The sequence below is a fragment of the Oenanthe melanoleuca genome, chromosome 3 (assembly GCF_029582105.1).
Source record: "Oenanthe melanoleuca isolate GR-GAL-2019-014 chromosome 3, OMel1.0, whole genome shotgun sequence".
NCBI lineage: Eukaryota > Metazoa > Chordata > Aves > Passeriformes > Muscicapidae > Oenanthe > Oenanthe melanoleuca.
The window spans coordinates 41,946,137-41,970,427 of NC_079336.1; the positions used below are offsets into that span (position 1 = coordinate 41,946,137).

Consider the following 24,291-nt stretch of genomic DNA (forward strand, 5'->3'; position numbering starts at 1 on the left):
CTGCACTGCAGTAAATGAACAGCTCTCATTTAAGAGATTGCCAGTTTCTTCAATCCACCTGCATAATTGCAGGGGAAGCTGCTCCATAGCCCATCCCTGGCAAAACGGCAAGTTGAAAAACAGCCCACCAGACACAAACACCCCCTCCAGTGCTTCACCAGCACTGATGAGACACATCAGGAACAGAGACACAAAATCATGTCTACCCTACCTGCATAAACACTGCAGCTGAATCTGGGCCAGGAGTTAGGCAATTAGAATAATTATCAGTTACAGACTGATTTTGTTCCATGCTTCTGTTTAGATTAGCTATGTCATGAGACAGTTGCCATAATAAGACCAAAGTATCAGTCTTGAGACAGTGATGTGACCATTTAGTTCTGAGAATGAAATAGCTTGAGTGATAATCTACATTAGTGAAGGTAAACAGAACTAGGAAAGCCAAGGAAAAGCAGCACAGGTTTCATATAGACAAGTAGGTAAGAGTGTGCCTCACCATTTCAGGAGTTACATCTGAGAAATAAAAGCTCCAAGATATACAAAAGGAAAATGCTGCTGACTGTTCCTCTTATCCTAAGAGTGAGGGGTGTTCTGCAAAAGTCACAACTACATACTAAACATGGTTTTCAGCTAGAAATGCCTAAGGTACATTAGTATGTCTTGTCTGTTTATTAACAAGCAGTGTATGAAGGAATCAGAGGCTTTTCTAGGCATCCTGTATGAGCTTTTAAAAAATAAACACTTGCTCCATACCAACTCATGCTGAAGGACTGACTGCAGGCAGAATAATGATTAGATATACTTTATTGTCTACTAACTACATTGATCACTGTTTTTCCACGTGCATGTCCTCCTTCCAATTTCAGAAAGGCCTTTGGAACTTCAGAAAATGAGAAGACTTCATCAATAACTGGTTGAATCTAGAGAACAAAGAAAAAATGTCACTAGATTAGGAATAAAGCAATGTATCACCCTCAGACTTCAAAACTGTATGAAGAAAGGGGGAAGGTTTCTTTAACGTATTTAGGAAAGAACTTGCCATAGAGCCACTAGCTTTTTAAGATTTTTCAAGGATAACTCTGTATCCAGAAGAAGGCTTTCTGCTGCTCTGCCCAAGTTTTGAAGCACCAGGTTTAGAGCCCTTACCTAACATCACCATGTAAGGCTTTAACTTCTACATCCGTTCAAAAACTTGACACTCTAGTTTAACTTTTTGTTGTCCACAATGATATGCTAACAGAATTCTCTACTGGTTTTCTTGTTAAACTCAAAAATTCTCACAATGTCAGATACTTTAGAGATACCTATAAATCTGATGCCTGTCTGCATTAGCACATGGCTCAGTACCCTTAAAAGACCACAAATTAAGTACAAATAAAAAGTCCACCAATGTTTTTTGCTGAATCATTTAACTACACTTGAAAACTCAGTTACTGTGTATTCCAGGAGGCATAAATCATTATTAAGCCTAGCTTTTGACATTAATTTTGTAGAGTGGCCTTCTGGATTGCTTTAGACTCATTTCTAAAAACAGTGAAACTGATTATTCACTCCCCCCATTATTAACTAAGGAGCCTGAAACCCCCAAAAGCATTTTCTTTAGATGTCATAGTGTAACAACAGAAGCAGAAGAAATTTCAGCTCTTCTGAAAAATATTTGTCACTGCTGGTCCAAGGAAAGAGGTTATTTTCTACTATCAAATTCTGAGTCAGCATTCCAAATGCCAAAATAAGATTTATTTACAGAAGTACCTCCCACACCTCCTACCAAAGATCTGCCTACCCTGAGGTTGGTCTTTTACCTTGGATCCTACAACACCAGCCCAGTGCATGTCCTTGCACTGATGCACTGACCCTAATCCTCTTATCAGAGGAAAACATGACCAGTAGATGACTCTGCAGCTAGCACTTGCAGTGATGAAGATTCGAAGTACCAAAGATCCAAACACACTATTTACAGTGCTAGAAGATCCTTTTCACTTGTGTCAGGGAAAAAAATACCTTCTGCATTTTCCTTACAGCTGTGAGCATGCACTCTCTCTTGTTGAATAAGCCAGAACTGGTAATTTCTCTGCTGGCAGGACATGCATTGTGCTAGACAGAAAAGGAATACAGCAGCAATAAGGACACAAACAATGTGCCAGCTTTGGAATGGTTCTGTCTTTCAAAAAGCTGCCTTGCTTTTACCATGAGACAAAGGGTTTTGCTTTCAGGCGTGCTATTTAGAAGGTGAGTGTGCAGCACTACTAAAAAAAGGTTTTCTCACACACACACACACACTTTCCTAGCAGCAGTGCTGACCACCTAGCACCCTCTCCAACAACACAGCAAATGCTCTCTGATAGTTTTCTGTGCTCAGGGAGGTTCTTTTCTTAGATCTCTTAATTTCCTCTTCATTTATACACAGTGCCCTACCTTGACATCCCCTCCTTGCACTTAAATAACTACTGCCTTTACTTGTATGATAACAGTAATCCAAGACATCAGTACTCTTAACTTGCACAGTATCACCTAATATCACTAGATTTTCCTTTTTGTTTTGTCAAGGCAAACTTAGCCATAGTGTGAGACTTTACACGGCAGAAAATCAGGAATTAATCTCTTCCAAAGAATGCATCAAAATTTGCAGACAAATCACTTTGAGAGCAACTGTGCAAATAAATATAGTCACTGAGTGCCTCAAAGTTGCCATGCAGCAAGATAAAAGGCTTTGCAATTTATTTCCCTTGTTCTGCTGTAACCAACCCCTAGCAAAGTGAGTAGCAATGCACAGCAGAGGAACCACAAAGATACTGCAACTGTGGAAGAAATGTTGGGTATAAGTGATCATGTTCAAGACAAACTCATGTCTGGTCAGCATTCAGCACAGAATGGAAATGTTGTCTTAGACATCAGTGAAGTCAGGCACGTGGACTCAAGGCAGCAAAAATACTGAATTAGACAATGGTTTGGGGTAAACTCAGCATCTGAGTGCAGCTGCAGCTGCTGTGACCATCAGCAGGAGGAACGTGCTGCTGATCAGTACTGACTGTTTTCAGGAGGACCAACCCTTGGTTTCATTGCAGATGCTTGGGAAAACACAGTTCAGGAACCTTGCAGAGCCAAGCACTTGTACAGTATTTATTATTAGTGGCAGTTGTGTACAAAGCTGTGCTTCAATTAAGAGGGAAAAAAGAGATACAGAAACACAGACTGCTGGTGCATGGACACAGATGACCCTGACAAGGCAACAGGCTAGGAGGAGAGGAAAAATATTCAGGGAAGAAAGCAGAGCAGCAGTACAGGGGATGTGAAGTGCAAGGGGGTCCAGGGAAAGGCAGAAGTTAACTTCAGCCACATGCAGCAACTGAGAATATACGAACAAGATTCTTCACTGTTTTGCTAACCCGCAGTCCCTTTCTGTAGGTTGCAGCTTATAACACTGACAGAGTGAGGTATGTTACACCCTCAGCCTGTTGGGCAGAGTTCAAAGCATTGCATTTGAAAAGTGGTGACACAGAGATTCAGAGGAGTCCTGAATTCAGCCTCACAATTCAAAACACTGTGTGCACTGCAGCCACCACATGCTCAAAGCCCATCTGCTACATTGATGTAACCTCTAGCTTCATTTAAATGCTGGCTTTAGGCAGTGCTATAGAGAGACATGAATACCAAATTGATGATCCTGGCAATCTAGAGCATTAAACATTTTATCTGGCTGGCTGGACAGTCCCATTGTTTGAATAACCCTAAAAGGGCTGACCGTGTTGCAGCACAGTGATTCACTCAGCCTTTACCATAATCCACTGACTAAGATAAAATTTCTTCCTGTGAGCAGACAAACAAGTAGGGGAGCGTCTGCTGTTTGTTGAATGTGTGATAATAAATGGAGATTAACTGGATAATAAAAACACTGCCTATTTACAGCCACGCATCAATTCCTTGCCAGAGGACACCTATTTATTCAGGGAAAAGGGATTAAACTAAAATCTGGGAGAGAAAGGATTACACATACCCACACTGAAATGTTTATCTGAAAACAGATTGGGCCTGAAAGGTATTTTCTTCCTCTTCATTCTCTCCAATGCAGGACATACTATAGAAATGAATCTCGGTCTCTTGAAATGAACTCATTTGTTTGGAAAAATAAAAAGAGTAGTTGCTGATGCTGATTAAGGCTATCCTACACACAGCACAGAGGTGGTGTCCCAGGCACTCCAGCTCTGAATGCCATAGGCAGAGAACAGCACTGGCAGGAGTTGACTGCCAGCAGGAACACACTCCTGCTCATGGCAAATTCAGGCCCACCCTTGGAGGTTCCACTTTCTGTGGTAGCAAAGGCACAGTTTTAGTTTATCAGGAGGGGACAAGTGAGAAAACATGAAAGGAATGGAGACAGCTTTGACCCTCTTGGTAGCAAGAAATGTGGAGCTTTTTCCTGCCACTGGAGGGAGAGCAAGAGCCTTGAAATTCTCAGGAGAGCGAGGAACTGAGCGCAAGCCTAGCTCAGAGCACAGGAGGACAAAAGTGCCCTCACTCAAAGGACAGTGACAGTGCACTGGCTCTCTTCCAGGTCTGCAAAGGATGGCCTTGTTAGAGCTTGGGAGAGTGCTTCCCTCCCAGCTGCTGCCTCCCACAGCACATCCCCTTCCTCCACCTTGGTGAGGCTGCTCAGGCTCCCATACACCACTCTCCAGGAAAGGAACTTGCACGTGCACAGAACAAAAGCTGGGATGTGCTCCACCAGACATCGAAATCCTCCTGAGGGCTTGCTGTAATGGAAGAGACCTGCCTGCTGTTTTGACTAGCTGAGTTGAAAGATAAAGGCTGTCTTCCTCCACAAATTACCACCGGGCCTAAATGCAGTCTGTGAGCACAAATGCAGAGCTTGAGGGTCTCCTTGGGCCTTTAGTGAGTCTCTCATCAATGTCAACAAGAATCGTGAAGAGAAATCATTGAAAAGAACAGTCCCTGTCCTGGAACTAAGCAAATGGTTATCTATTTGTTACTTTATTGTCATCCCAAGGGGGAAAAAAGATGCTGTTTTGGGACACTCCTACTTCAGCTAAGCATCTTCTCTGCTGTACTCGTATTCCATGCTCCTTGGATCTTAATCTCACTCCTTTTTTCATTGTTTCTTCCCCTTAAAATGGCATGCAACAATGTATGCCAAGCCTCATATTGCTTGCCAACAGCAAGTTCTAGGGTCATCCCTCACTGAAGACAAAGACTGAAGCTCTTGCCTTCTGCAACAGCTGCCTCTGGTCACATCTTGTACAGGTAGGTAGCTTTGCAACTGCACAGTACCAGCACAGAATCACAGGAGGGTTTGGGTTGGAAAGGACCTTTAAAGGCCATTCAGCCCAACTCCCTTGCCATAGGCAGGGTCTGGTCTGCTAGACCAGATGGCTCAGAGCCCCATCTTTGAATGTTTTGTAAAAAACTTTCCTTGTGTTTTTTATTAACTTGTATTTCAGAGAATATGCACTTTCATCCATAAGCACATTAAAGGACATCAGGTACATGATATTTCTGTCCCAAATACCTAACAGAAGTAAAAGTGATCCACTAATACACCCATAACAAAAATGGTGCTGCAGTGGTTAAGACATGGGAATGGAAGGCAAGTGTCCCAGGTCTAATCCCACAGCCATCTTGTTTGGTTATTAAACCAAAGTACATTCTTTCATATCAAATCTCTAGCAGCAGCCCACAGGAACTCATGAGTATCATGTACAGTTATTAAAAATGCTAGCAGACAAATTCCAGTTAAGTAAGCTATCAGGGTACAGTTCAGAGTGTAGAAAAGGTTTCAAAATCTTGTTTGTTAATTAGCCCTGGCAGAACAGCTTCTACAGAACACAATAAGAAACTGGGACAAGCCCAGAACTGCAGTGTGTGCCAGCCTAGCCCAAGCTTAAATCAGTAGAAATAAGGAAGATCCTGGGTTTAGTTACATACTGGACCATGCTGAAAAACTTAACTAAAGGAAAGCACAATTAGTCTCTTCTGGAACCTCTGGTAAGGCACGTTCTTGGTAGTTGTCCTGATATTTATGCTGGTAATTACTGCAATCTTGGTCAATGTCATCATACACTTAAGATAGAAGCAACTTTGATACAGTTTAATATAAATACATATTTACATATGAAAGCATATCATATACAGCAATTAGAAGATCAGTCCTGGCATGATCCACATCTTCCCGGTCTCAGCAAACTAAACTCACAGCAGACAAGGACTGCCTTGTCTGCACTTTACCCCTGCACTAGGCACAATTCCCTCCTATACCAGAAGGCTAGAGCTCAGAACACCAGCACTGACTTTCCACACAATTTACAATTACATCAGGTTAAGGGATCTGATTAAATGCCTAGTAGATGATGATGAATTTTTTTCCAGACCTCATTGTGGTGTCAGTGAATTTACATATTGAAACCCTATTTCCCCACAGTATGCAAAGTTTCCATTAGTGCTCTTTCACAGAGACTTTGTGATGTAACCACACAGCACTTTCATAAAGAGCATAAGCAAACTACTATGTTTAATAAAAATCACAGTGGATTTTTTTATTTTTTTTTTGTGGCCATGACAAAATGCAGATAGAGGTTCTTTTTGGAAGATAAAGGGCTGAACAGACCTTTTTCTCTGTGCTCTGGCCAACCAACGTGGCAAGCCAATGCACTGCAACAGGAAAACAAAATAAAAAGAAAAAAAAATGGTGCAAGCTTTGCAACTTAGCATGAAGAAAGATGGTAATCAGAACAAGTGTGATGGAAGACAGTGGGAAGGACTGATCTCTAGTTGAGAGACATTTAAATGTAGAAACTGCTATACTTAGGCACCATAGTGCCTTTTTTAAGAGAGACTGAAGCAGACACCACACAAGGGTGAGTTCTCAGGTATCTCAGGATACCTTATCACAGTCATAAAGTCTGGAATTACTGTAGAGAAGGCTACAACTATAGATGCCATGTTTGGAAAACATTCAAGGACTCAGTGTTATATTCACTGTTTGATATTCACACAGCTGGGAGAAATGCAACAATAGTGCAGTAAGAGCCAGGGGAAAAGTGTTTGCAGAACTGAAACAAGATGGATTGGAAGCAAATCAATACACACAGGTTAGGATACAAAACCTGTGATGACCTACATTAGAAGAAGGTGCAAGCCATCTTAAATCAAGGCCATCCAAAAAACTTTCAGAACCCATGGCATATCAAAGTGGATGGCCATGTCCATTTGTGTTATTTACTTCCTGAATAGGAAAGACCAGGAACAGAAAGCAATCCAATTCCTCATTTTAACAAGGTATCTCAGAGCAAATCAACAAAGGTGAATAAAGGGCATTAGCCTTCATTATTAGATCAAGAAATGATGGTAGCAAAGGGCTATGTGATTTCTTCAGCATTGCACAAGAAGACAGCAGCAGGGCCAAAGAACAGTCAGCTCTCCAAACCATAAAAGCAGGTGCTAAGCCCAAAGCCTCTAGTGCCTTCAGCAAAATGTATAATCAACACTATTCACAAATTACATTAATATAGGCATGCAGTTGTTCTTCCTATGGATGCCTGTGCTGGAACATCTGTCTAAAAAGCAAATATTAAAGAGAATTATCTATTCATTTCATGATTGGAGACTCTGCCCTTTGGCCTTCCTTCTGCAAAAACAACTTTCACCCATCAGCTCATCTGATGCAACAATGCTCTGAAGGAAAGAATATTAAGTCACCAGAAATACTGCACACACATTTGTACTGCATTTAAATAGCACTGAATTAAAATGAAAATGTCACATTCCTGTTGGGCTACATGTTAACCCAAATCCTATTACGATCCTGCAGGAATACACAACACACTCAGTGCTCCTGCTTATGACACTGAGGCTGCTTTCCTCCACCAGGCTTAAAAAAAAGGCAAAGTAACTGCTCAGTTATGAGTTAGAAGCTTCTATATGAATTTGGCCTATTTTCAGCAAGGACTATATGACATTTTATTAGGAGGAAAATGCTGGGCAAGCAGCAAAAACTGAAACTGTCAATGTTAAATTCACAACACCAACCACAAACGCACCAAATTAATTCCTAACGAGCCTTTCAGTGATGATGCTGCACCGAACAGTGTGCCAGCAGATCTATGTCCTGAATTAAAGGCTCTGTTGATTTCAGTTGTCTTTAGATGAGAATTGTAATTCACCAGGAACATGCTACCATAGAAAGACATACAGCAGCTTCTGAATGGGCTTTATCAACTCATTTGGTGGAGCCCACATAAAGCCAGTCCTTACAGAGTTACAATTAACTGCTGCAATTCAAACCATAACAGGGATTCTCCAGCAGTTTAAAAAATAGCCAGTCTCTCTAAAATTTGTCAAGGAAATACTGGGTTTTCTCCATGTCCACAACTGTTGCAGCGGCCCCCCAGCCCCTCAGTCTTGCAATAGTCTCTTTGCAAGATGTCCAGCTGCAAGGCAGAGAAAAGAGCTTGTAAACTGAAAATGTTTTTTTTTTTTTTTCCCCAGGCAAATTACACAAGGAAAATTATTCTCTTTCCTTGTACTACCAACTCATCAAATCCTCTCTTTCACTCTCCCATTAAGAAAGGGCTGTTAAAAGAACTCCTCCTCAGAGCTGATATTTTGCAAATCTCTATTCCTTACTGCAAAGATCATCCAGGTGAAAACCAAGTAACAAAATTGCTTATACTTCATCCACTGAAGGATTCAGAATCCTTTTGCTTTCACAAAGGAAGATGATGAACTCATCAGAACTAAAAGTCTCTGTTGTTGCCAAAGGACTGTAAAGAGAAACACTGTCAAATCAAAATTATCTGTAAATGTTTCAGAGGTATGCTCTTCAATGCTTCACTTACTATAACATCTCTTTAAAACATCATCTCTTTTTAATTTCCTACATTTAATCCCCCCATATAATTTATTCCTGAAAAAAAGCCTCTCATTTTCAGGAGCTTTCTAATTGCTCTTACTCACTTCATACCACCTCAAAATTAACATGTCTAACAGAAAAGACTAAAATTAAAAAAAACAAAACCCTGCATTACTAAAAAGTATTCACTCAAAGGTAACAAGTTCAACTACATGAGCTCAATTTGCTGGCTTCCCCAAGCTTCTAGATACACTTCATTGCTTCGTGCTTTTTTCATTTCTTCTTTATTCTTTCCTATCCAAATATAAACATTTATTTTCACTTACTTATAGGAAACTGTGCTACAATTCCTCTAGTAATTCTCCTGCCTTTTTTCCCCAAACACCTACTCTTCTGAATGGATGATCTGTCCTTTTAAGAGAACTCTTGTGTTTAAACAAGAAAGGTGATAGTCTTATTAATATCTGTCTAAATGGAACACAACTGTGTCTTATAAAATCCTGATGACAGCTCAATGTTTATAACATTGCACAAAATAGAATAAAATGCTGCTAGAATAATGATTCTGCAGACAGTCTGATGTTAGCACCTGTTTTTGCACATCTTTGTCCTCACAATCATCTTCAAACCAGAAGTACATCAGGACATTCATGTATGTATGACGTACATTTTAAATGCATTACAATTCACCTGTCCAGGTTAGTAAGCAAAGAACACTGATTAAGCCCCATCTCTATTGCATAAACAGCTGTTTCCCAAGAGGCTTTCATGAGCATATTCTGCATTTGTTTTGCATACAAGGTAGGAGCAGAACACAAAACAAATTGCAACTGGCTGAGAACAGGACAAACGATAAGAACAAAGACAAGGGCATTTCTTTTTCTTAGACACTTATAATTTAGCAGTGTGACTGAATGCAATCACAGGATGAGAACCTTCTACAGCTTCTTTCTTGACCACAGGATTATGCCTATAGCACTGGACATAATGCAAAGCAGAAAACTTTTTATCAGCAGCACTGAGGGGGCAAAATAGAAGCAATCAGGTCTTCAGTACAACAGCAGTTTATTTAGTCTTTTCCAAACTCTAGAACATATTGCATACCAAAAAAGGGGGATCAACACTCAGACTCTGAGAGATCTAAATTTTACTAATATGTGCAAATTTTGAACACAAGATGGCAGTTCACATACTGGAATTACCAGCAGTCATGACAGACTCTGTTTACTCTTCTGCTTACCCACCACACAGAAAGATTAACAACAGTTGTCCATATTCTTTACTCTTGGATAATTTCATGTTGACAAAATTCCCAAAGAGGACACTGCTAGGACCTTTATCGCCACACAACCCAACACATAGGAAATAAACTGTTCACCCCCACAATATATTTTGTAACAAGTTCATAAACATGAAAAGATCACAAAAGTAGACTGTAAAATATCTTGACCTTTTCCCCTAAGTCCACTAAGATTCCCCAAAAGCTTATGAATGCTCACAACATTCCAAGTCCCTGTGCTGAATTAGCACAAGCATCATACTCTGCAGTACTGAAATAATGAAACACAAGATTCTTGTCACCACTCTGCCAATGGAAATCACCTATCACATGCAATAATCAGAATATTCTAGCTGTGTACACACTATGGGCAGGACACCCAACCATCCAGGCTAAGCAATTTTTGCATATGCAGATACACAGCCATGTTTATTCTGCCCAAATGAACCATGTGACACCTCTTAAAACATAATTTTCATATAAAGTTCATAAAAAATTATTCCAGCTGGCAAAAATAATAAATCACTGGACGTTAGTCCTTATAACTTTGTAAGATTTGTGTTTTTAAAAGCATATGCTCAAGAGGGAGAAGGCAGAACAGGGTTAAGCATTATGAACTCCAAATTTCCATGCAAAAGGCAGAAGTTAGAAACTGGAACAAGTTGATTTTTAGTTTTACCTACCATGATTCTCAGAACATTTTATTTCCCCATAGTGAACTACACCATTTTTCAGTCCAAGCAGCATCTCGTTCAGCACAAATACCTAAGTAACCATTACTGACATACCTTTCCAGAATCAACCAGTTCTGCTATTTCATCCAAACTTGGGCCACTTGGCATGAAAAATGCCCATCGATAATGGACGCCTTTAAGGAGATGCTGCAAGAAAGATGATAAATCCATTAAAATATCATGAGAGCAAACTGAAATGGGAACTAAAATTAATGACAGAATCTCTGAAGAAGTAACTTAAGGAAACAATATGGAAATTATATGCTAGTGTCTGAAAAAATTCACACCTAAGCATGTGGATTAAATGTACAGACCAGGATGTTGTGTTACCACAATAGGATCAGGATGAATTTTGTGTCTAACTGCACAAGTCAGCTAGTAGAGAAAAACAATTACCTTGTCTCTGCAGCTAGAAACAGCCTTATTTGTTATACAAGAGAGAAATGGTGTTTTGTGTTCATGTACACTCACAAAGGGGGTGAAATAAACCCAGCAGTGTGACATTTAGAACCTTCCACTTCAGTATCAGTGACTTCATTTTCCACCATAGTATCTGCCAAAGTCATCACTGTCCAATGACAGATGGCAGGTCACATGAACAGCATTTCAGGAAGATCTCACACACACAAGTCAAGAGCATCTCCACTGAGTAAGTCATTACAGGAATAAAAGCCATCATCTGCCAAAGAGAGATTTTTATATATGGCATAGAATCCTCTTCATCATGGAAACATGCACACTGAGAAATAATATTACATTGTTTCTTCCCCATCTTTTCATTTTGTCTTTGGGCTTTTTTGTGAAAGTACTGCTGCAGGACTTAAAATCTCATTCAGCCAAGCCTTCACAGGAATACCATAGCAACTGCTTGAAAAGCAAGTACACAAGCATAGAGAAGAAAGAGAAAAGTTCTAAAGCCCTACTGATCTGGCCACTGGCAGAATGTTTTAAGATCCACTTATGAAAACTAGAAAAATCAGTATCACCATCCAGACACATGAACATGAAAGAGATGAAAGACTTCCTAGCCACCCTCAACCACTCTCTGGTGCTGGAACAGGATGAAGAGAATCAGTCATGGAACAATGTTTTTGAGAGAAAGCCTGACCAGTCTAAAGCAAGTAACAAAACTGCCCTCACTTCAGTGAGGCAGGGATTTGATGTGTTTCCTATGAAACCCTGGCTGTCAGCAGGACTCACCAGGGAGGCCATATGGTAAAGGCCACAATGGAAAGCACAATAAGGAATCAAACTTCAAAGCTCCCCAAACTACTGCATACACCCAGCAGCACCACCCCAACACATTTCAGTGCAAGAAAGAAAAGAAGAATAGTATACTTAATGACATATGAGGACAATGCAACAGCTGCCTCTCCATGAGCTCTGTGACTGACATCCAAGCCACAGAAGTAGTCACTAAAGTACTACAAAATATGAAAGTACATAGGATTTTTGTCAAATACCTTTAGAGTTTTGGAACCAACAGTTACTCCTGTTTGCAACATTCCATCAGCCACTCCAAGTTTGTCCATATTGATCAGGAAAGGTGTCACTAAGGTAACATACGTTGCTCCTGACCATTTCTTCAAGAGATCTAGTGCCCACTTTTCAGTGGATCCACCAACATTATCTAGGATAAAATCAAACCTGCAGACATATAAAGAACATGTTTAAAAGCTTGATATGGGAAAAATAGCTTCACTGTAATTGAGCTAATTAATAGCAGAAATTGGCTATACTTCACATTTTTTCCTGTCATTGCAATGCAATAAAATAATCAGCCTGTAAGACAGCAGCAAAAAATGCTCAGGACTTCAGTAGATTCCCATCTTAATGTACAATGGGATTTAAATTTACAGTTATTGCCCATTCCCTGTACAGCAGACACAGGCTATTTTAAAAGCACACTTAAACTCCAAAAAACAAACTTAGGTGCACAACTACATTCTGCACTTGCTTAAAGCCTTCTAGAGCTCTATCTCATCAGCCCTCCCACAGAGACTACTGGAACAGCCTTGAGGTCTAGCACTGAACAATATGGTATGTACATGTAAAAACTAGTCTGGACTCATGCCCTCAACTAGGAACAGCTCTTGTACACGCTGTACTCACACAAAAGCCAGTTCCAGTGGATAAAATTACATAAACAAATTATTCTACTAATGCTTATTTCCTCACATCCTTCTGTGACCCAATTCTCAGCTTCACTTCTCCAAGTTTGTTTTTTTTACCTCCTTATTTATTTAGGGACCATTTTACCTCTCCTGATAGCTCTTTTCTTCACATCTACCTATTTAACACTGAACCTAACAATGCAAAGGATCTAAAACCTTCCCCCCATGGAATGGGCATATGCAGCCTCTGACAAAAAGCCATAGTTTCAGTGTTCCTTCTCATTATCTCAGCATGTGAGCCTGTAAAGGCTGAATAGGGCAACAGGGAGCTATGCACCTGTTCTGTTAAATGCACAACTCATTCTTGTTTTCATCTGTAAATTTCCAGCAATCTCCAGATTGCAGTAGATATGTAAATACACGTATCTCTAATCTAAATAACTTACAAATGCAAGGGAAAATACTTCATGCAAATTAAATAAAAAAGTACTTATCTCTCTGGAATGACAGTTTTCCTGCCTGTCTACCAAGGGCGTGATTTCATTATTAAAGTTCAGTTAATGTAACAGTTAGCTGCCAGCAAGAGAAGATCATGAAAACTAATGCTCCTGGAAAAAGTAGCTCACTATGGGTTCTGAAACATCAATCCAGCTGACTGATCAGCCTAGCTGCATCATTAAACTGCACCCCAGGACACTGTTGTTGGTATCTCTTAGAAAGGGTCACTTGCTAGAATGGGTGTTTAGCATCTAAAGTGTTGAACTGCACAAAGGCAAATTTAGCACTGACTGCAAAGTCTGTCCTCCATACAGTGTCACTGCCCTCACAACTGCCCTCAGGCCTGCTGACAATCACACTACAGTTAAAGGGCACACAGCTTCTTAGCACAGTTGTCAGTAAAATTCTCTCACAGATCCAGCAGCTTCTATCTCCCCTCTCAGAAAGTTAGCTCAATCTAGTTAAAAAGAGCAGTGTAAGTACCGTATTCAAATACGAGTCACAGTAGACTACGTTTAAACAGATGGAATGATTACAAAAGCAAAAAATACTTCTGTTCTGGAGAAAAATCCCAGGCTAGTTTAAACATAGCTGCTGTGACAAGATAAATGTGATTGTTTTTCAGAGGCAGCTGAAAATGTAACAGAAGAGAAATTTACTCCCAGCTGAGTTGCACAGTGCAAGTCACTGCTTCTTCATTATATAGTTCTTTCCTCTATAAGATCAATTCCATATTTACCAGCTTTGCTCAGGATTTCAGAGGCTTATTTCAATTTATTCAAGCATTGTATATTCTCCAAGATACTTGGATGGAAGCTACAAAACTGTTCATATCACAGTCATAGAAGAGAAGCACATGGAAGTGAGTCTCCCAATTACCTGGATTAGTCTTACAATGAAGCCTGTGCTGGGCATACTCACTTGCAAACTGCAATCAAAAAGGTGAATCTGCTTTACAAAATAATGCTTTAGAAATGGGGAAAATGTAGGGAGTTCTGATAGAGTCAAGCAATCAAAAGGCAGAAGGTCTGACCACCAACTCCTTCATCCCAGTATTAAACAACACTAACACTCACAAGGGTAATGTTTTAAGCTGCTCTTCCAGATTCCCAGATTTATAATCAATCACATCATCTGCTCCAAGCTTTTTCACCAGTGTGCTGGCATCATGAGAGCAAACTGCTGTCACGTGAGCATTCCAGGCCTTCATTAGCTAAAAACAAGTATAAAAAAAAAGAAGTCCAAAGATTAAAATTTAGTGAAATATTGAGAACAACTTAAAAGGCAAAGTCTCATTATATTTACAGAACAAATGAGCATCTTTAATAGGGAGTGGAGAGATTGTTCCAATACAAGATAATTTGTCATAAATCCCACAGACAAAATAAAGGCTAGAATTTATCAATATTTAAGGTGGTTGTGGGGAAGGGGGGCTGGTGAGAAGGAAGGAGTGTGGGGGTTTTTTAATGCCACTGAAAGACAGCAGGTTTCATGACAAATAAGGCTCTCAGTTTGCCATCTGAATCTGCCTGCTAAACATACAGCAAGAGGCACTGTCCAAGTTGTTAATCTACCAAACTGTCACCAGACGTATCATTAAATATTAATAAATATGCCCTTTAAGTATTTCATGTTGCTGCAAATAGGTTAAGTACCAGTAACAAGAAAAAGAAGGAAGTAATCTCTGATTTATCACAGGGACAATATCAGGTTATCTTCGACTCCAAAAGCTACAGCAAAGTAAATGATTTTTGCTAGTTATTATCTCTTTCTGCATCTCATTTTTTCATCAACAGTAACACTTTTTATCTTTATTCCAGGTTAAATAATGTAGTTTATCCAAGATTGATCAGTTACAAATTGTAACTAGTCAGTGACTGGTCAGCCTTTCATACTGAAAGTCATCTGCTTTATCATGGATCAGGCAAATAGCTTACCATGAAAAATTCTGCTGTAAACCTCTTTAACCACTGTGCTTATGGCCTAGCAACAAGGAAAGCAGTGATGCAATCACCCAACTTCTGTATTTTTTTATAATATTGAGAGAAAGATTTTTCAGCATGAGATGACAGTAATTAGAATCAAAACTCCCAAATTAACTGAGAGCATGAAAGAGGATGTTCTACAACTAATGAAGCAACAAAAGAGCATGTTGATTTTCCAAAGTTTAGAGCTAATGGAACAGACAGACAAAAGGGCAGCAGGGCAAAGACAGTGAGGGAAAGTAAATCTAAGCCTCTGTGCTTTACAGCCATGGCACACAAAAGCCCCATGGCCTCTCACATTGTTTGACCAACTACAGCAGTTGTGGTAGGTGACATTCTCCATCCATTTTCCTACTCATACAGCAAGTTCTGTTCATATTTAGAGTGCAGAGCTGAATGAAAGATAATGAGAACAGGCTGCATATTTCAAGTTACACCAATCAAGAGATTTCCTGCATCTAAATTCTGAAATGTGATCTTACACACAATGCCCTTTTTTGAAAGTCTCTGCTTCCTACTTTAAAATACAACATAATAAACAGAAAGCAGTAAATATGAAAATGTTTTACTTTTGGAAATATCAATCATCTCAATCAGGCAGACTCATCAGTAGCCTGCTATTCTTCTCTCAATTCCCTTCTGTTATTCTTTCATACTGAAACACTTAAAAGATTCATCCTGGGCATGCTGGATAATATTACCTGTACAGCAAATGTACCAACTCCTCCTGAAGCTCCTAATATTAATATTCTGTAAGAGAAAATTAAAATATATTTAATAGTTCTTTAAGTAAACTCTGTAGTAACTATGTATTCTAATGTTTCCTATAGATCTCTGACGCTGAATTATTTTTAGCAAAAGACTGGTTTTGTCATTTAATGTTATTCAAGAGCTCAGATAGCCAGAAATATGACTTAACATTGCTGATCATGTGTCCTGTGCCAAAAGCATTATCTCAGCACAGCTAAAGAGACTTCCTCATATGTGCTTCCCACTAAATGCAGGCAGTGGAGCTGTCAGGTAGTAGCATTCATATCACTCAAAAACCCTGTACGTGTCCTTACTTTCCCAAACACAATTGTTTAGTCTGGGAAAAATCAATTAAGAGTCCTTTCTATCTCCCAGACTCCACTGTCATATCTCCTAAAGAAAAAAACCCAATTTACCAACATTTTACACAAATTGGTCTTATCTAAGAGAAAAAGTAGTTTAGTATCACATTATGTAAGGAGACTGTGAACTGCAGAATATATGGAACATAATTTTTTCCCATATTGCATAATGTGTATCTAAAAAATAAAAATACAATGAAGTACCCTCACCATTAACAAGTTCCATTTCTATTGAAGTCTCTTTTTCTTTAGAAAAAAGCAGTACAATTTTTCTAGTTCCTTCCAGTACATCTCAACAAGACCCTGTAAAAGCCAGCTTGTGGAAACTGGCATGCAAGCAAGAAAATGAAAGAGTATACTGCCAAATTATTAGCAACTGAGAGTTCATTTTAGCTGATAACCCTAAATTTCAAAAAAAATTAATACAAGTTTACTTGTGAGAGGACGTTACTACTAGAAGTTTAATCACTGTTCAAAATCCAAATATTAAAAAAATAAACATCAGAAAGTGAATTAGTAAGAAAACCTTGCAGCTCAAGTTGCAAACAGACTTTGGATCCATTTGCTAATTCTAGGACAAAAAGAAGACACAAGTCCTGGCATAGGATTGAGGAACATCGTGTTTCTTAGAGCTTCTGTTTGCCAGAAAAATCTCAGAATCTTCAGAAGCTGGTGAAACTCCTGCTTTAAATCTCACAGTAAAAGATGTTGAAGGAAATTGCTTTTTACAGTACAAAACTGTACTATACAATCTGGAGTCTCAGTTTACAAAAGTTCTTTGAAGCAGCTTAAGAGACTTGGCGTTGGTCACACTATCCATTTTAAAATGCTCTTTTTGTAAGTGATCGGATACTGTTCCCTCCCATTTCACTGATTCAAGCTGCAAAATTCAGATTAAGAATATGAAACCACAATACCACAAAGCCTGAAGCTTTTAAATCTGCCAAAATGTACTTATCCTCAGAAGCAGGCTTCTAACGACAGATGCCTGGAGCAACATGCATATTTTGACTTTAGTATACTTGAAAAAGCTACACTCAAGATATTGGGTTAAACCCATCTTTATCCTTAAAAAAAACAGTCAAAATGAGATCCTTTCAAAGCACCTTTTCAAACCACCTTTACAGTTTCACTCCTTAGTTACAGGGCATTTCTTCTACTACATATCTGGGGGAAAGCCTTAAATGTACAATTTGCTCAAAGGATTTAGGTAACATTTTCAGTTTGGGGAGCAGCTTGGCTAGGACTTTTTTTTTTCCCCTTCAATAAAAACCCTCAAGATTCCTTCCGGCAGAAATACTTTCCAGATTTGGTTTGTAACTATGTTACATGGGCTATTTTCTACCACACCTTCCAGTTATTAAAACTCTCTCCACACATTGTGACTTCACAAAGCTCTTCATTTCTGAGATAAACTACATCTGCACAGGAGATCCATGTGCAGCAGCTCAACAGATCAGCATTTTTACAGCACTGACAACAGCAAGATACAAGTAAGAGGGGGAGTGTTTGAAGGTGCAGAACCTGTTAGGACAGTACTGAATGACAGATGGTGGCAAATGCCAAAGCAGGAACGGTTTTGTTTGCACTGCCTCAGGAAAACACAGCCAGGAGAAAACACAACATAGAAACTACCTGTTTCCACTGCAAGGGCGAGCTCAGGAGTAAACTAATATACAATTATGTGCACCAGGCAACAAACTAACAAATCTTCTGACCTGGACAGAGACCCAAGGGAACCAATTCTTTCAAAAGAACAAAAAGAACATTTGTACCCCAAGCTTTTCTCCCTTTGACAGAGGTACAACATTCACCAAGCTCCCCATGGGGCCCCAGCAGTTCAAATGATCACAGGGAGATCTCTCCAGATAAGCACACCATAAGATCTGAAAGTTTAGCCCATCTCCCTGGGCCCTGCTTGGAACTACGGTTTGATCAGAAAGGAGCATCAGAGAGGCAGGACCTGTTTCACCTGTGTGTGCATCCCCCCAGAACATGCAAAGGGTGGGCAGTGAGGGGTATAGGTCAAGGACTAATATTTTCTCCAGATTATGAACAATTAAAATTTTTCAGTGACTGAGTTATATTCAAGATAAAAATTTAATAAATGCGTCAATTTAATATGGTTATAAAATTGATGTTTTTATTGACTAAATATATGAACTTTATTTAGATGTAACATTTATATTTCATTTGATTATACCAACAAAATGTCTCCAAAAAATTTATTCCTGGATCAAGCAGTGTTTGCCCTATCAAGAAGTTTTACAACCTACACTGAATTTGCACTTCTCGACAGATAAAATGATGAAATAACACACACACATTGAAACAAAAAATTCTTGGGGTATTATGCCATTCAAATTTTCACTGTAACCATATAAAGCAGGAGTGTACATTGATAAGTTACATTAACAGAATCCAACATTTCTGCCCAGCATACATGAAAGTCTAAGATATTGCCTCTGAATTTGCGTAAAGACTTTTACTTAACAGGAATGTAGCACTTTGAATAACTTCCCAAACTGTCAGGTTTGGTTTTGTCATGCATTCTGTGAATACAGAAAACAAGATATTTAACAGCTAGTGTTGAACAAGCATAACCCCTTTCTACTGAAACAGGTCAATGGCACATATGAGAAGCTTCAGGTATCCACAGAGACCTTCAGCACAACACAAGAGTAATTCTGAACACTTAGGATAGTAAGAACATTTAAGCTTCTGCAAAAATACTGACATTAATTAGAGTGGTATAGAATAAAAACTATGGAAAAATGACTGGAATTGCAGGAGGGTTCACAAACAATGAGAGCACACTTCAGGAAACTTGTAAAAACATAACCTGTGAAAGTATGCGCAGATGGAGAAGATAATCTGTCAGACACTGAACTGGCAGCAAGTATTTCTGGTTAGCCCACACTAACACCTTAAAAGAGGCAAAAATAAGAAAACACACCAACAGAAAAATCTGGCTGCTTTTAAGATGTCTTAACACTGCACTAAAGCACCAGTGAAGTAGCTTCCATCAAGGAATACAGCTGCTCTGCCAAAGTAAGATATTTTTGTGTGCACATACACCCTTCTACACAGCTGTTCACATATAACTACAGGAGACAAAAAGACTGACATAAAATCACATCTATAGGTAACTTCTTACCAAATATATGATCTAAAGAAATTAGGAAACAGTATATAAATTCTTGTACTTTTAAATTATTGCCCTAAGAGTTAATGGAATATAATTTTGCACAGCTCCTTCAACGCATTTTAAACACTTTCCTACAAGTAATATTTCAGGGGAAAAAAAGGTACCATCACATAAGTCATTCACTGCTGGTTTTACAGTTCAAAATTTATAGAGAGGAAATATAATGTTTTTAAAGTACATTAAAATGGGCTTTTTTTTGGCAGAGTAATTAAAAATTTATTTGGAACATGAAAGTAAATATTAAATGTGAAGACACATTACAAATGCAGTTTGAATTTTAATGTTAACAATCTAAACACTTACCTGAAGATTGGAAAGGCAATTTAAATAAGGCTAGCCTATCAGTGTATCTTTAGGTTAATTATATTTACATGTGAAAGTCAAGACAATGAAAAGTCTAAATATTGAAAAATAAAACGTAAAGTGGTCTTATCTAGAATTTTATTATTAGCTGGAAGTTAATTTCAATTATGTCTCTTTAAAACTCCTTTAAATTTTACAATGTCATTCATTGTTTATCTTTAGAAAAAACAAGTACTCAATATTTTCACTATGAAGTTCACTGTGACATGTGAACGACCACTCACTCGATTGTCTTCTAGAGATCTGGGTGAAGAATTTCAATAGATCTAGTGTCCCTTGCAATGTGTTGCATTACAAAGTATCAGTCAAGATAAGAAGAGGTCAGGCATCCAGACTCCTGATGCCCAATAATTACTTCATGACCTAAACCTGTGATGCAACATAGTAATTTTAACTACTATTTTTCAACTCCCATAGTTTTACTTTTGCCCTTATTTCCACTCTGAAGATCTTGCTATCTCTTTACTCAAACATCCAAAGGTCAAAATAACTGAAAATTTCAATTATCAGGAGAAAAATGGTATTTGCTCCAATCTTTCACTGCATTTTTCCTCATCTGCCATTGTCAGATTAACAGACTGATAAACAAAGTCAATTTTTCTATTTCATTGGCTGCTCGTCTTGCACGTTCTCCTTTTCTTGTCTGCATTCCTGACCTCATCAAAGTTCTGGCCTGTAGGTCAAATAAGAGTCTGTCACCTGCTTATTTTTCTCTAAAAAGCTGGAAAACCAGTCTGCTCCAAATGGCCCACACATGCAGGAAGTGAGTGAACCACAAGTCTGTCCTTGAGAGGGCTTTTTATGAGCTGCCAGTATAACTGAGAGGATACTACACTTGGCTAGCTGTTGTAACAGGCAGAAAGGGGAACTCCCTATAAATTCCTAGAGATAATATCCTCAAATTATCCATATAACACACACACTAGATACATATTGGATTATAATAGAATCATAGAATGGCCTGGGTTGGATGGAACCTCAAAGTTCATCTAGTTCTAAATGCCCTGCTGTGGACAGGGACACCCTTCACTGGAGCAGGTTGCCTAGATGTCCACCCAACCTGGCCTTAAATATTTCCACTTATGGATGTGTGGGCATCCACAACTTTTCTGGACATTTCTTACTTCTACAGAGGGACCTCATCTGAGCCTTCCTCTAAAGAAGCCTCTCTCAGCAGCTGTGTAGACAGAATCCATCATCCTCAGACAGCTGATCTTTAGGAATGTCATGGTATAACAGTCTTTAGGACTGCTGGACATGTCTTAGAAGCAGCTCATCAATATAAAAATGAAGAACTTTAGTTTTAGTACTGGAACTATTTACTTACCTTTTCCCACTACAATTGCTTTGGTTCAGTCCTCCCACTTGGTTAAGTGCAGACCACGCAGTGAGACCAACATATGGTAAGGCAGCAGCTTCTGTGTGACTGAGACACTTCGGCTTAAAAGAGACCTGAAATAAAATCATATCTAAGTCACACAGCAGCTCTATGTGACACTGAAATATTTTAAAAAGCTTTACTGAATTGCAGACCGTGTATTGCACATTTTTTCAGTCATCTTCAAAACTAGCTGGAGTACAAATCAATCCAAGCACTAAGAAATAAAGTTACATTGGTACTGAAGAAGAAAAATGCCAGTCTTTGCAACTTTGAGGTTTTGTTAGCCACAGTTTTGAAAGTTTACCTCATTTCCACTAGCTACCACGAACTCTGACAGAGTGCCTTGTTTCCACGGGGGAATTGCTGCCCACACCTAAAACCAAACAGAAAACAACTATCAATTTTTATAGCTTTACACACAATTGCATGTACACAGAGGTTTCCTTCATTACGGAAATCTTTTTTTCTAATTCACAGAATGTCTTCACTGTTTACCAGAAACCAGTTTATTTACCTTATTTAGTTTATTAGCTTATTTTACACAAAAAAAAAAAAGAAAATCACAGAACTGACTAAATGAAGGACTGGACGGCTATGTAAATAACTTTTACCATTGCTTTGTGTATAAGACATAATTTTTCAACCCCTCCCCAAACTACTCCCATACTGGGAAAGCCCAGATTAGAGGGATGAGGATGGTGCAGAATCAGGATTTGCTAGGCTAAAACTGGTGAAATGTGAAAACACCTGGTGAAGGTGAAAGCAAACAGCATTTTTGTGTGGGCACCCAAGAAGTGCTTCTTTGGTTAAGCCATAGTTCCTACTCCAAGTTACTCAGGACAAATAAAAACAAACCCTTTCTTGTTAGATTTCTACCTTCAATTAAAAACAAAGCGGCACCTTGAGTGTGCACTTATAAGCAAACAAATTCCACTCTTGCTACTGCTGAAATGGACCAAAAACTAAAACACAGATGGGAAATTAAGTTGCAGAAGACCATGTTTTTCAGAGAAAAAATTAAAGGAAGACAGTATTCTAGGAATTTACTTCCAGATAGGCCTTATTAAGAGTTCAACAGCTTTAAAAAAACAATTAAGAGGAGAATTAATGCTGAACATCCCATAGTATATTTTAACTATACATTTTGGGAAAAAAGTAAAATAAGATATTGGTGGTATCACCTCATCTCCAGGTTTGAAATAAGACACACCCAGACCACATTCCATAACAACACCAGAGACATCTCGACCAAGTGTCATAGGAAATTCATTAACGCCGGTTTTGAGTTTCAGGGGATCCCGCTTCATATTTAACGCGGTTGCACCATAACCACCTGCAAAACATGGAAACAACCACAATTTATTAATTGTGCAACTCCAATTAGAAAGCATTATCTATACATAACGTGCCTCATTTCTGTTATAACCGAACACACAAAAAAACCTGCAATATTTCATACTTTTACAGATTTTAGAAATAAAGAGCAAGTGTAAAAACTAATAAGGCATATCTCCTAAGATGAGTAACCTGGACTCCTATTCAGTAAGCAACAGACAAATGCTGTGAAGTCTCAGAATTACCTATCTAATAATACTGCTCAGCCTAAAAATAGCCTGCATTTGGGTATGGATGCCCATTCAAGTGTTTGGACAAGTCTGACTAGGAGCCCTATCATGCTAGAAAGTGCCCTAACAGGAACCTCAAGAAGGAAATGTCCCATCACCAAACTCCCAATTATATTCAATGATTTTTTTAAAATTCATTTGTTAGAGACCCAAAACACAGACTGCAGCTCTGACAGCTTCCTGCAAATGTATTTGCTTGTTCTACTGAATCTGATTTGATCTGCAAGCACTTCTACACAGGAAATGTAAGGTATTCCACTACCACAACTTGTGTTTCAAACCCAGAAACTGGGGAGGAAAATCTGATTAAATCTGTCAAATACAAATAGCCGGGCAGTGAAAGAGACAGATTTCCTGGGCGGGATGAGAGCATGTTCCCAGATGCCAATTCAGGATGGGCATAGCAATGAATATTAGTTCATTGCCTTAGGTTGCAAATGCCAACTTGGCAGCACCTTGGACCTCCAGCCCGTTGACCTCAAGGAGACGGGAAAATCCAGCACCATTTAGGGGGGATGCAGCTCCTTGGCCAGACGTCTCTTAATCAAGAGAGAAGCACCACAATCACTCAATTGAAAGCTCACCCTCGCAACAGACACACACACACACACACACACACACACACACACACACTCTTGTCATTGGCTTTTTCGTTCTCCCCTAAGAAGTTCAGCAAAACCTTTTTGTACGTCTCTTCCGTGACAACCCGAAAGAAGTTTCCAAGAGGCGGCGGTTTTCCACAGGGCTCGGGGAAACACGTGTGTTGAGGCAGTGCCGAGACAGGTGTCTGCCGGGCAGGACGGGGCCCTGGCACTCTCGGGCCGCACAGCCCCGGCACAGCCCCTGCCCTCCCGGCAGCTGGGGCTCGGCACTTACTTCTCATGCTGAGGTCGATGGGGTTCAGGCTCGCAGCGTGAACCTTAATGATGACCTCGTTCGGGAAGTGTATGATGGGGAACATCATGTCCCTGGTGAAGCGCAGCACCTCGTTGCTGCCGTACCGGTCTATGACCCAGCTGGGCATGGCGGTTCGCGCCCGCGGAGAGGCGCGGAACGCGCGGGCCGGTGCCCGCCCGCTGGCCCAGCGCAGCGCCCGCCCGCCCGCCGCTCCCCACGACAGCATGGCCGG

At 39.5% G+C, this 24,291-nt stretch overlaps 1 protein-coding gene across 1 annotated transcript; it reads right to left on the reverse strand.

Annotated features, from left to right (window-relative positions):
- Window positions 1–786: 786 nt before the first annotated feature.
- On the reverse strand, window positions 787–24,285 carry RTN4IP1 (reticulon 4 interacting protein 1). The gene is made up of 9 exons (XM_056486732.1): window positions 24,039–24,285; window positions 22,719–22,870; window positions 21,842–21,910; window positions 21,484–21,608; window positions 16,175–16,223; window positions 14,565–14,701; window positions 12,340–12,523; window positions 10,931–11,023; window positions 787–920 (listed from the first exon to the last, which is right to left on the reverse strand). Exons 1-9 carry the CDS (start codon window positions 24,283–24,285, stop codon window positions 804–806), a joined length of 1,173 nt encoding a protein of 390 aa, XP_056342707.1. The 3' UTR covers window positions 787–803.
- Between the last annotated feature and the right edge of the window lie 6 nt (window positions 24,286–24,291).

Excerpts from the sequence above, each read along its gene's own strand:
- RTN4IP1 (XM_056486732.1), bottom strand. The coding sequence starts at position 24,285 with ATGCTGTCGTGGGGAGCGGCGGGCGGGCGGGCGCTGCGCTGGGCCAGC. Across the intron at positions 16,224-21,483 it reads AGCAATTGTAGTGGGAAAAG|AATATTAATATTAGGAGCTT; the intron begins GTAAGTAAATAG and ends TTTCTCTTACAG. Across the intron at positions 921-10,930 it reads AACTGGTTGATTCTGGAAAG|ATTCAACCAGTTATTGATGA; the intron begins GTATGTCAGTAA and ends TTTGTTCTCTAG.